This window comes from Halichoerus grypus, chromosome 5 (genome assembly GCF_964656455.1).
Source record: "Halichoerus grypus chromosome 5, mHalGry1.hap1.1, whole genome shotgun sequence".
In the NCBI taxonomy this organism is placed as follows: domain Eukaryota; kingdom Metazoa; phylum Chordata; class Mammalia; order Carnivora; family Phocidae; genus Halichoerus; species Halichoerus grypus.
In genome coordinates this window covers 74,474,522-74,487,640 of record NC_135716.1, presented here as the reverse complement: position 1 = coordinate 74,487,640, position 13,119 = coordinate 74,474,522, and the positions used below count along the sequence as shown (strand labels likewise).

Genomic DNA, 13,119 nt, shown 5'->3' with positions numbered 1-13,119 from the left:
CACTTGTCAGTCAGACTCTGGCTTCACTTAGAAAGTAGAAGAGAAAAACCTCAGTCACTGGCTGAAAATGGCTCTTAAATTCCCTCCCAGTGGTTAATTTTAGAACCACTAATGGGAGCAGTACCTCCATTTTTAGTAGTTCATAGCAATGCTGTCATTCATTCAAAATATTTGTCTAATGCAGTGAGTGTTTCCCAAAGTAGGATTAATGGTGCGTTAGATAATTTAACTGCATTTTTTATAATCTGTAATGGAAACATTTCACATTATCTTAATAAGGCCCCTATTTAAGGATTTACATGATACATCCCTTCTAGAATTTAATGTCAGGAAACATTTTACTCCAGATGAACTCATTTGGTTCTACCCTTTTTCCTTGACTGCCAGGACATGCAGAACTAAATGGATCAATTGCAAAACTCTAATTTTTCTCATTGGATGGCTTTTGATGTGTGTCTCTTTTGTTATTATTTTTTTTTAAAGATTTTATTTATTTATTTGACAGAGAGAGACACAGTGAGAGAGGGAACACAAGCAGGCAGAGTGGGGGAGGGAGAAGCAGGCTTCCTGCTGAGCAGGGAGCCGATGCGGGGCTCGATCCCAGGACCTCGGGATCATGACCTGAGCCAAAGGCAGATGCTTAACGACTGAGCCACTCAGGCGCCCCTCTTTTGTTATTTTTTAATTGTTCAAAAATACCTATTAATTTTCAAGATTCACAAAATTTAGCAATGTATAAGAAACAAATATTTATCCATAGCTTTGCCACTCAATGATAATTACCATCAACATTAGGGCTATATATACTTTTGGATTTTTTTCCCACTAGTATATATATATACTGGCAATGGCATGACATACGTATTTTATAAATTGCCTTTTCACTTAGTAGTAGATTATGATCATTTTTCTATTCCAATAAATACAGACTTACAATGTCATGTTTAATGGTTACATAGCTTCCCAGTGCATGGGTGTATACAATATAATTTATTTAAGGACACCTTTATTCGTGTCTTTAGATTGTTTTTATTTTGAATTATAAATATCCTTATTTGTTTCACTTATGTCTTTTTATTGTAAACCCCTTACAATTATCATTCAAAATAGGCAAGAATAACAAATGAATAAATGAATGAATGAAATGCTAGGAATAGCCTAGATATCTACAACTGTAATTAGATTGCAGTTGCTTTATCATGTATTCTTTATGGTGCTGTCATTGTGGAGATGAATAATTTTTCCCCCTCTAGTTCTCAGCCAAAATGAGCGAAACTTCTTCCACAAGTTTTTCCATGATTCATCGGACTTCTTCTGAAGGTCAAGTTCCTTCCCCTCGCCACCTGAGCATCATGCATCCTGTTGTGGCCAAAAAGATCAGCTTCTACAAGAGCGGAGACCCGCAATTTGCTGGGGTCAGGGTGGTGGTCAACCCTCGTTCCTTCAAGACATTTGATGCTTTGCTGGATAATTTGTCAAGGAAGGTGCCCTTACCTTTTGGGGTGAGGAACATCAGCACCCCTCGGGGAAGACACAGCATCACACGCCTGGAGGAGCTAGAGGATGGCGAGTCGTACCTGTGCTCCCACCGCAGGAAGGTGCAGCCAGTGGATCTTGACAAGGCCCGCCGGCGCCCACGACCCTGGCACAGCAGCCGGGCCATCACTGCGCAGGCGCAGTACTCCCCTCCAACGGGCGCAGCTCCCGCTGCGGCTCCCGGCATGCTGCGCGCCCCGCGAAGGCTCTTGGTCTTTAGAAATGGCGACCCGAAGATGAGGCGTACGGTGGTTATGAACAGAAGGGTTGCACAGAACTTCCAGGCCTTTCTGCGACACCTGACGGAGGTTATGCGGTTCCCGGTGACCAAGCTGTACGCGACGGACGGAAGGAAGGTGAGTGTTCCGGGGGTTTCTCACGTCTGAGCTTGCGTCGTGTGGGACATGGATGGAGGCCCCAGAGAAAGGAAGGCTTCGCGTGCGTGCGTGCGTGTGTGTGTATGTGTGTGTATTCCTACCCTCGTGGGAGGGCGCTGGCTCACCTGGGTGCGTGGCCCCACTGTTCTCTGGTCAGAATCTAAAGAAGCCACTGCCAAGAGGGGCTCTTTTTAATCTCACACTCCCTCCCCCGTTCTGCCTTTCTTGAGCACTGAGTTGTATAATCTGTTGGCACAGAATGCAATCGCGACAATATTTCTTGAAAAGCCATGGCCAAGAGTGATACTGTTAGGTAGAGAAAGCATTTTTTTCTGCCATCCGTGCTGGGGGGTGGGTGGGTGAACAGGGGAGAGCTTCCCCTGCAGCTGTCAGCGTGTCCACCAGGCCCTTTCTCAGCTGGCTCAGGATAGACGTTTGGCTACAGCTGGATATTTTGGTGGGGAAGGCAGAGGCAGGACTGCATACCTTTGAAAGATTTCTTTAGTTATGGCAGAAGACTGATCTCTCTTCAGGTAGTATACAGGTTGAATAGAGATGTTGGTCTAGCCACCCCCACCTTGATACTTGGTAACTTTGTATACATTATTGGTGCCTAATGAACACTTGGTGATTATCCCTTTCAAGGCCTGAATTGATTCCACTCACTACAAAATTAATATATGGAAAGGGGGCACTTGGCTGACTGAGTCCACCTGACTCTTGATATCGGGGTTGTGAGTTCAAAGCCCCACGTTGGGTATAGGGATTATTTAAAAAATAATAATAAAATCTTAAAAAAATTATCATATGGAAAGAACAAAAACTTCATGTTGCTCATGTAAGGACCTTAACTCTTTGGTTTCTTCTAGGTTCCCAGTCTGCAGGCCGTGATCCTCAGCTCTGGAGCTGTGGTGGCAGCAGGAAGGGAGCCATTTAAACCAGGAAATTATGACATCCAGAAGTACTTGCTTTCTGCAAGATTACCAGGGATCTCTCATCATGTATACACCAAGGGAAGTGCTAGGTCAGAAAGCAGAAAGAGTAAGTCCCTTAAATATGTAGCTCTTATTTTTAGCCCTGAGTTGTGGTTTTTTTCTTTTAACCACAACATTCAAAGAAAAAAAAAAAAAACAATCCATGCTTAAAATGGCCAATTTCCTTTGTCACATGAGAAAAAATGAGGGGATCAAAAACATTCTAAACTGGAATTGGTTTATGTATAGTTGGAAAGAGTCATAGAGATTCTATTTTTTTTTTTTTTTTAGATTTTTTCAAATCAATCAATGATTAAATTGAGGGGGTAAGCCTTTATTTGTGTGTGTGTGTGTGTGGGGGGGGTGCATATAATACCTAGATAAAAAATAAAAATACCAGCATTTCTTGATTTGGAGAGGAATTCTATGGAATTTGTATAAGTGGCATCTGGTAGTTAAAAGTTTTCTCCAAATAGTACCATGCAGTATCATAGCTGAGCTCAGCAGGTTAGTTGAGTGACTGTGCTTTTAAAAATCTCTTAAGTACATGTGAACTGTACCTTCTGAAGTTATTCCAGTAAAAATCACAGCCCTTGGATCCTTTTTTTTTATTTATTAAAAAAGTTCATGTAGTCAGTTCATGCTGGTTAATAATAATGTAGGTTGATAATTCCTTAGGAAATGCTGCACAATATAGCATAATCCTTTGGGTAGGGGAGAAGGAGGGCTTGTTGATGCCCAAGATTATAGGATGCACTATAAATTCTCTCTGCAGGCATGGTTAATTGTATTATTCATTGTGCTCAGTATTTTAATCTCATTATTCTTTGTGCACAGTGTTTTAGCTCTATGCTAAGGAATTGATTGCCACTTACACTTAAATTTTGGTTTTTATTTAGACGTGGAATAATAAAGCCTTTAAGTAGTATTAATCCCTCTACTTATTGCTAAAGTGGGTGAAACTCATCTACTATTGATATACTCAATAGATATCTATTAATGTTTCTACTTTGTAGGCATTAGCTGCCAAATATCTGTTAAGCACATAGTAGTACTGTTTCACTGTGCTCATTTTACTAAAATGATTTTATTATTTTGTGTGATATGGGTTGTGAGTATGATTTTTGATGGAGTTACGGAATCTGAGGGCTTTGTTAAATTTTACTTTAAAAAATTTTAAGTGAGGCCTTTTCATTTGTAATTTTGGTAAATGCATACCAAAAGTAAGAGAAAATATTTCCGGGTTTATACTCTGAAATGTTGAAGGTGTTTAATTGATGCCAAGTATATATAAATCTATACAAACTCCTAATAAGAATTTGAGATTAAGAAGCTAGAGTACTAAAGTTATCTTTAGAGACAGACAATAAAAATATAACTAGATATGTTGGTCTGTTGTCTAGCTCTGTTCTCTTTTGTGCCCTATATTAAATCAAATGTACTAATTATACAAAGTGAATGCTAAAGTAATAATTATTACTCGATTAATGTTGACTTCTAAGTAAATTCTAAAAATGTTTTAACTTTCATAATGTTGTAGATGTCTCTCTTAGATATGCACAGACAGGAAAATGAATATCACTGTAAATTATTACTCACTTTGTTTGCATAGATAAGCAGCACTTAGACTCCAGTTTCAGTACTAGTAAACAAAAAAACAAAACAAAATCCCACAAAAATCTTTTTATTTTTGCTAGAATCCTTAGCAATTTCTTCTTGATACTTTCCTTATTAAAATTGCCTAATTAAACTCACAAAAATTAAAATTCTGTGAATCTCTTTATTGAAGTAAGATTATAGGTTTTCTTTTTGAGAGTAGCTTGTAGAAATGTACCAGATATCATAGTGAATTCAAATAACCAATGAATACATAAAGGTGAGAAACATATTAATATCTTACTATGAAATTTAGAAAATATGGTATTTTTCATACTAATTATTTATTTTTCTTTTCCTTCTTTGCTGCCTCTTCTATTGGATATTTATAACTTCTCTGTCTTCTACATTTTGATGTGGGGCATCTTTTACTCTTAAAATCTTGAAAGTGAGTACACATGTGCCTTCAAGTCCAAAGTCCCAGATTTATTCTGTTTCTTCGGACAAAATGCATAATATTGATTGCTACTCAGACCATTCTTTTGCTTCAGAAAATTACTTGGCCTTAGAAAAAAATGATTCTCAGAATTTATTGATATATCCTTCTGAAGATGATATTGAGAAATCAATTATTTTTAATCAAGATGGTACCATGACAGTTGAGATGAAAGTTCGATTTAAGATAAAAGAGGAGGAAACCATAAAATGGACCACCGTCAGTAGAGCAAGTCTTTCTCATAACAATGAGAAGAATGAGGTAGGCAGTTTTCCAGGAAGAAGAGATGATCAGTCTTCTGGTTTAAAAATTGCAGCATGCTCATTGTCTACAGATGTCTCATCTCTAGAGAAAGATAATAATCAAGAGGGCAGTTTGGCAGAGGACATAAACACTCAAATGACAGATCAAGAGACTGAAACTTGCACTTTTGCTAGTAGGCAGAATACTGCTATGAACACAAACACCATCCAGGAGACTATGGATCAAGCAAAGCATCATTTTTATAGGCCCCCTACACCTGGACCAAGAAGAGTGAGACAAAAGAAATCTGTGAGAGGGAGTGTGACCTTGGTATCTGAAACTGAAGTTCAAGAGGAAATGATCTTTAGTGAAGAGAGGGAAGATGGGGAAAACAAATCTGAATATCATATGTTCACACATTCTTGCAGTAAAATGTCATCAGTATCTAACAAACCAGTGCTTGTTCAGATCAATAACAATGAGCAGATGGAGTCATCTTTAGAAAGAAAAAAGGAAAGCAGGCTGTTCAAGTCAGGTGCAATACATGCTGGTGTTGTAGAAATTACAAGTCAGAAGATGTTAGAGATGTCTCATAATAATGGCTTGCCACAGACTATATTAGAAAACTCAATTGTGGAGGAAGGTATAGTTGATAGTGGAAGATCAGACAACAAAACTAGTATCAAAAACTTAAGACCTTGTGGTGACACCAGTGATAGATTCAGTCCTATTTTGGCAGATACAACTCATTCTTTAAGTAACAACTCTGGAGCTGACAGAGCTATTTCTGAGACCCCAGCTTCAATAGGGTCTTCCACTGTCATAACAAGAATTGACAGACTAACTAATGAATTTGCTCAGTGTGGTTTAACAAAATTTCCAGCAAATGAAAAGCAGATTTCATCATCTGTTGCCAGCAAAAAGAAGATGAAATCTCAGCAACAAATGATAAATTCCAGGTATCAGGATGGGAAGATTGCAACCAAAGGAATTCTTAGTAAGAGTAAGAGAATAAACACAGGAGGTAGAATTGCACAGGAAGTCATATTGGAGGATTCAGACAGTTCCCTTAAAGGAGGAATACTTTGTGAGGAAGACCTCCATGGAAGTGATATGGTGATTGAATCAAATTATTGTTGTTCCAAAAGTAATATCAATCCCATGAATTCCAAGAATTTCCATGTAAATAAGTTAAATACTCTTCAGAATCCTAAGAAGTTTCAAGGACTTTTAGCCAAAAGGAAGTCCAGACCAGTAAGTTTAGGAGGACCTACAAAAAGAGAAATTGGTCAAGACAATAAAGTATTTCCCCATAATGACTTTAGGTGTTACAAAAATAATTTTGAAGATCAAAATTTATTTCATGTTTTTAACTTCCTTGAGCAAAAACTCAGTGCTTTTTGTGGACCACAGGCTCAAGCAGAAATAGCATCTTGGTATTCGAGAGGAATGACCAAGAAAAGTTTAGTTTCAAAAGTTAATAATTCACACATAACTTTAAAAACTCAGAAAAAACACAAAGGGGATAAGTTGAAATTAAGTACTGTTGTAAGTAAACAACATGTTACAACCAGGGCAAATTCCTTAGCTTCTTTGAAAAGAGCTGTTTTTCCTGAGGATATTAGCCATCATTCAGCTCAAAATTATATACAGAGATGGTTGCAGAGCATAAAACCGCATTCAGCTCTGCAACCTAGAAAATCAGCTCCAATATACAAAAAAGAAAGGAGTGTGGTAAGTTGTAACAACAATGGTTTTGCAGGAACTAATTCCCACACAAGTTCTGGAAAAGGAAATAATTTTGTTAGGGAAAGTAATAAACACATAACTAAAAGTGCCAGTTCGACAGAAAATCTAGACAAAAAGGTAGGTAAATCTTTTAACAAAGATAACGGTGAAGAACTTTCTAAAGATCTCTGTGAGAATCAAGTCGAATCTCTGAATGATGCTTGCTTGCTTCCCTTGCATGAAAATTGTGCTTTGTCACAGTCATCTGTCGATGATCATAATACTAAAATCCAGGTATGTGCTGAAAAATTAGGACCAGAGGTAAGCCTTATTTACCAAGAAATAAATCTAGCTACAAAAAGGCACAGTGTAGAGGCTGCTATTCAAGTAGATCTTATGGAAGAAAACACTCCAAAAGACCTTTTACCAGTCTTGCTGCTTCACCAACTGCAAGCTTTAGTTCCTAGTATTCATAAGACTCAGAATGGAATTATTCAAATGCCAGGTTCACTTGCAGATGTTCCCTTCCCTTCCCCAATATGTAAGTCATATACTAATGTCCTTCTAGCTTGGCTTCTGGTGCTGAGCTTAAAGGGAAGTATAAATAGCTTCTGCCAAGGTGATGCTCACAAGACTACCAACAGAGCTTCAGAAATACTTGCATTATTGGAGGTTCTAAAGCATACTGCCATCACCGAGGAAGCTGATGATTTGAAGGCTGCTGTTGCCAATTTAGTGGAATCAACCACAAATCATTTTGGACTCACTGAGAAAGAACAAGACATGGTTCCAAGAGGACTTTCTGCAAATTGTTCCACACCCAACACTCAGAGAGTTCCTAAGTGCATTGAAAATGAAAAAACACAGAAAATCTCCTTTTTAGATGGAGGCTACTCTGCCATTGAGAACTGTGGTCCTGAAGTCTGTGTTTCAGAGTTGACTTGTTCTTCATGTCAGATGTGCACTGTGAATAAGACCTATCCTCCAAAAGAGACTTGTAACCTCAGTGACATTTTTTCCCCTAGTGATGGCTCTACCATTGATCAGACCTCCATGAATAAGGCTTGTTTCCTAGGAGAGGTCTGTTCACTTACTGATGTTCTGTCTTCCCATAAGGCTTGTGCTCCTGATGAAAACCGTAGTTATGAGGCAACTTGCCCAGTTGATGAGACCTACATTCCCAACCAAGTCTGCAATATCAGTGACTTTTTAAATTCCAAAGAAAACACATGTGCTGATATTTTGGAATTGACTGAAGAATTAGAAAGGAATGATGAAGTTCAGAAAGACCTAAATATTTTGGCAGACCCTGGATGTAAACATGGCTTTAATATATTGGTGTCACCCCAAAATACCAGCAATTTAAGCCACTGTGGCTTTACCATAAATGAAACTGAACCAGAAATTGATAAGGGACATAGTTCTGTAGCTGAATTTAAAAATTGTTCATTAAAGAAGTTTCAGGGTAAAAATGTATCTACATCCTCTGATAAGGAAGACTCAAAGACTTCTGAAGAACCAGGCTCAGTAACCGATAGCATGACATCAAGTGAAAGAAACATTTCAGAATTGGAATCTTTTGAAGAATTAGAAAACCAGGACACTGATATCTTTCATACAAAGGTAAATGCAGGAGAGCAGGCCACTGAAGAATTGATCCAAAAAGAGTTAGAGACCAGTAAAAATTTGGAATTAATAGAAGTCTCCAGCAGGAACATTACGGAAGAAGAAAAAAGAAATGGTGTAATTTGTGAGGCAATCAGTAGGAGGCTGGCAATACCACCATCTTTAGTGTTTTGCTATGATTCTAAGCAAAATACTGAAAAGGAACTCAATGAAGGAGAAACTAAAATGAGAGTAAAAATGATGGTGAAACACATGGAAATTGGAAGTTATTCAGAATCCTCTCTTGATTTTAAAAATAGTTTCACAAGACCAGTGATTTCTGATTGGTCAGAATTTAGACTAGACAGTGAGAATGAGAAGCCATATAAAACATCCAGTGATGGCCCCAATGGCAGTTGTGAGGAGATTGCCCAAGAGAAAGAATACAATAAAGGATTTGTTAAAAGGACAATAGAAAAACTTTACGGTAAAGGAGAAATTAAACCATCTTTTTTTTCTGGGTCTGTACATAGATCTCAGGTTTATCCTTACAATTCTATGGAGTTTCAGTGTGCGAGGAAAGTAGGTCTTTATGATTCTGAAGGTCAGTCATTTGGGTCTTCTGAACAGGTATCTAGTAGTTCATCTATGTTGCAGAAATTTCCAGAAGGTCAAGATAAATGTGACTTTAATGATGTGAGGGCCGGTTATCATGGGGGAGACATTGTAGGACATAGTACAAAACATAATGATTGTAACAGAATCGTTAGAAACATAGAGGAAGGAGTACTGATTGATAAAGGAAAGTGGCTCCTGAAAGAAAATCATTTGTTAAGAGTATCATCTCCTGAAAATTCTGGCTTATATGGCAATGCAGACACCACATCAGTGGATACTCTACTTAATAACAGCAATGAGGTACCATATTCACATTTTGGAAATTTGGCTGAGCTATCCTCTTCAGAATTGGAGGAACTGACTCAACCCCTTGAAGTGAAATGCAGTTATTTTAACATGCCTCATTGTAGTGACTCTGAACCTTTTTGTGAGGATTTGCTAGATGTTCAAAATAAAAGTTGTGCCAAGGAGGGAATACCAGATCATCATGCAGAGGAGAAGGCTAGTCATAAGTCAGAAAGAGTATGCACATCAGTCACTCATGTCTTTACATCTGCTGGTAACAAAGTCCATCCTGTCTCTGATGATACTATTGAAAACCAACCATTGCCTGGTAATAATGTAATTCATGGTGCACTTCAGGAAGGTGACTCTCTGGATAAGCTCTATGCTATTTGTGGCCAGCACTGCCCTATACTAACTGTTATCATCCAACCTATAAATGAGGAAGACCGAGGATTTGTATATTGCAAAGATTCTGATATTGAAAATTTCTTGGGTCTCCATTTATGGATGAAAATACACCCATATTTACTACAGTCAAACAAAACCATGTTCAGAGATGAGAACAATAAAGCAAGTGGTAGAAAAGCATTTATTGATAATACCATTGATGATACATTTGATCAGCTTTATTTTAATAATACATTTGACTTGATGGATAAAAGAAAATTAAGAAAATTAAAAGGAATTAATTCTTTGAGCTTAGAGGAAGAAAATAACTTAAAGAAATTTCAATTATATTTAAATAAAAAGTTTCGTGTGAATTTCTTGGACGCATCATTGTTGGTTGTGGATGATGTGAATTCAAATACACAGGACCCCACCAATCAGACAAATGAAATCTTTGAAGTAGTTGATGAGAATAACAACTTACTAAATAGCAGATTTCAGAACTCATTAACAAATCTCAACCAAGTAGTAAGAGAAAATAGCAACTATCATTTCTCCTTTGAAATGAATGGTCAAACCTGCCTATTTTACCAAGTTGAGACATCCTTAAATATTAGCAACAGAAATGTATTAGAAATATTTTATATATTTGAGGATGAAAATCTTTTTATTTGGGAAGAGGAAAGCCAAATTGATCTTGAAAACAGTGATGAACAAGACTTATAATTTTAATATCAGCACAGCCTTTTAAAATCAGTGTGTTTTTTCCTCATAATGAGATGAAACACATGGGATGGGTATAGACTAGATAACCTCTAAAAATTTCACACTTTAAAATGAGCTTATTCTAGAAAGTTTGCACTTGGATAATCTGATTTGACTTTCATTATTCTTCTGTTCTTCATTTTTCCAAAAATTACAGACTCAGTTTTTATTCTACTATTTTTGAAATTTCTGTGTGTTTTCCCCTGAACATATGTAATTTCCTGGAACTGTGATTTTTTTTTTTAGGACATCATAAAAACCCTAAGGACAGGAATTCTTTTTTCTCTCTTTTTATGTTGTTCATTTTAGTGCAAAATGTGTATTCAATAAATGGAATAGACATAGTCTCAAAGTGTATTTCATTTATTAATTTTAACTCTGATTTAATAAAGGTATGAAGATAAGATCTCTACAACAATCTCATAAGTTTCTTGTTCCAAATATGTTGAATCTAGTTTCCTCAGAACATCTATCTAATGAACCCACAAGCCTTTCCAAAGGACAGGATTCACCATTTTTCCTCATGATTAGAAAAAGATGCTTTACTACTATGCTGCCTCTTTGTACTTTGCCTAGAAATTATAATCTTTTAAACAGTAGTAAAATGTCAAGAAATCCAAATGGGTCATAAAAAAAAAAAAGGAAAAACTTAAGGCATGCTCTGAAGAAAAATTAAAGGAGCTGGAATGATTGAACTTGGGAAAGAAAATTTAAAATTTAAAATTCTCAAAATTGAAGAAAAACTGCTGTGAAGAGGAACTTGACATTTTTTTATGTTCAACTGCATTGATAAAAACTTAATTAGATATAAGGAAAAGCATATTGCCTAGAAGGATAAATAAATTTGATTAGACTATAAATTGCTTGTTTTGTATACTTGTGGTATTTTGCCTGGGATTTATCCAGGGAACCTTTTAAGATTCCTCCCACTTCATGACTATCAGTTTAACATGAGTTATAAATCCATAAACAATTATAAGTTGTTATTTATTTCACCAGATGAAGACTTAGCCTCTATGTACAGTATACTTTTTCTACATTATGTGATATGCTTTTCTCATTGAAAAGTAGAGTTTGCCATGTTACATAAGCCTCTGTAATGACCAGTGAGAATTTTGTTGAAATAAAGGGCTAAAATTGTGAAGAAATAATAGAAAAGGGGGAATTTCTGTTAATTTTGTGCTTACTTTATAGTAGGTCTATTGTAGTCTTACAGATCTATTAAGTGTAATCGTCATAAAGACACTGAGTTTGGCTTTGCTATACTCCCTTTTTATAGGTGACAGAACCTAGAGGCAGGGACATAAAGTGCTGTCATTGGTGGTGCATAGTACCACTGTCAGAATTTGAACCCAGACCTTTGTGCTTGAAAATCACTGTTATTTTTATTACACCTTTATTCTTTTTATGTAAGGAAAAAGTGGTAAAATATTTAAAAAACTGGGCACCTGCATGGCTCAGTTAAGTGTCTGACTCTTGATTTCAGCTCAGGTCATGATCTCAGGATTGTGAGATTAAATTAATAAAATAAATAAAATAAAATTCTCTCCTTCTTCCTCTCTGCACCTCATCCCCCTCTACCTCTCCCTCTAAAATATTTATATTTATATTTATAATTTATATCCTATATATTTAAAAATTTTAAAAAATTAGTGCTCTCACCAGAGAAGAAAGAGAAGGAAATTAATTTGGAAAGAGAATGATGTTTAGGTGTATCAAGGAGGTTGGGAAAATCACAACAGCCAGGAGCTTACAGGAAAATATGGCGGGTACCATATGGTTTTTTAGTAATTATACTACATGTGTTTCATTAATACAGTAACACTGCTAGGTGGCCCAGATGATATTGGGAAAAAGAAATTGAGAGTGACATAAATGAATTAGTAATTCATGACTGTGTAATGTACTTATTTAAGATGAATGGGTTCATATGCATTGAATTCAGAGATTTGGATCCACATCTTATATCATGTTTCTATCCCAATTCTAACATATTGCTTGGGACACGGTAAGCACCTAGTAAATATGTGTTGAATGCTTACCCCTTATTATCCTCAAATACATATAGGGAGATATGCAAAGATGCTGAGGGATGGAACTAAGTTTTTTGTATTTTATGAAGACTTGCATTAAAAAATATCTTGTAACACAATGAAAGAAGACTAAATGAAACTTCAGAGGAAATTTAAGAATTTTGCATAGACCTGGCTTTTGCTTTAAAGATGAAGTGCCCGAGGGTTGAGGAAGGGATCCTAGCTTATTGTGTTCTGGAGAATATAGCCAATTTGAGAATCTTGGAATCCAGGTGGAATGGTGTAATTATTTTTATGCCCACAAGATGTCAGCTGCGCTATATGCTTTACCAGAAGCTCAATTGCAGCGTTCAGAAAGAGGTTTGCATGGCTAAAGGGAGTGCAAGGATTGAGACAGTCTCTGGGCAGTTCGCTTCTGCTTCAAAGAAAACTGAGGACCCAATTGTACAGGCAACCCCTCCTCCCCACCCCAAGTC

At 36.7% G+C, this 13,119-nt stretch overlaps 1 protein-coding gene across 1 annotated transcript; it reads left to right on the top strand.

Annotated features, from left to right (window-relative positions):
• Positions 1-1,265: 1,265 nt before the first annotated feature.
• RP1 (RP1 axonemal microtubule associated) lies at positions 1,266-10,571 on the top strand. Its single transcript, XM_036068677.2, has 3 exons — positions 1,266-1,892; positions 2,783-2,954; positions 4,933-10,571. The coding sequence occupies exons 1-3, from the start codon at positions 1,266-1,268 to the stop codon at positions 10,569-10,571; spliced, it is 6,438 nt and encodes a 2,145-aa protein (XP_035924570.1).
• The last annotated feature ends 2,548 nt before the right edge of the window (positions 10,572-13,119 follow it).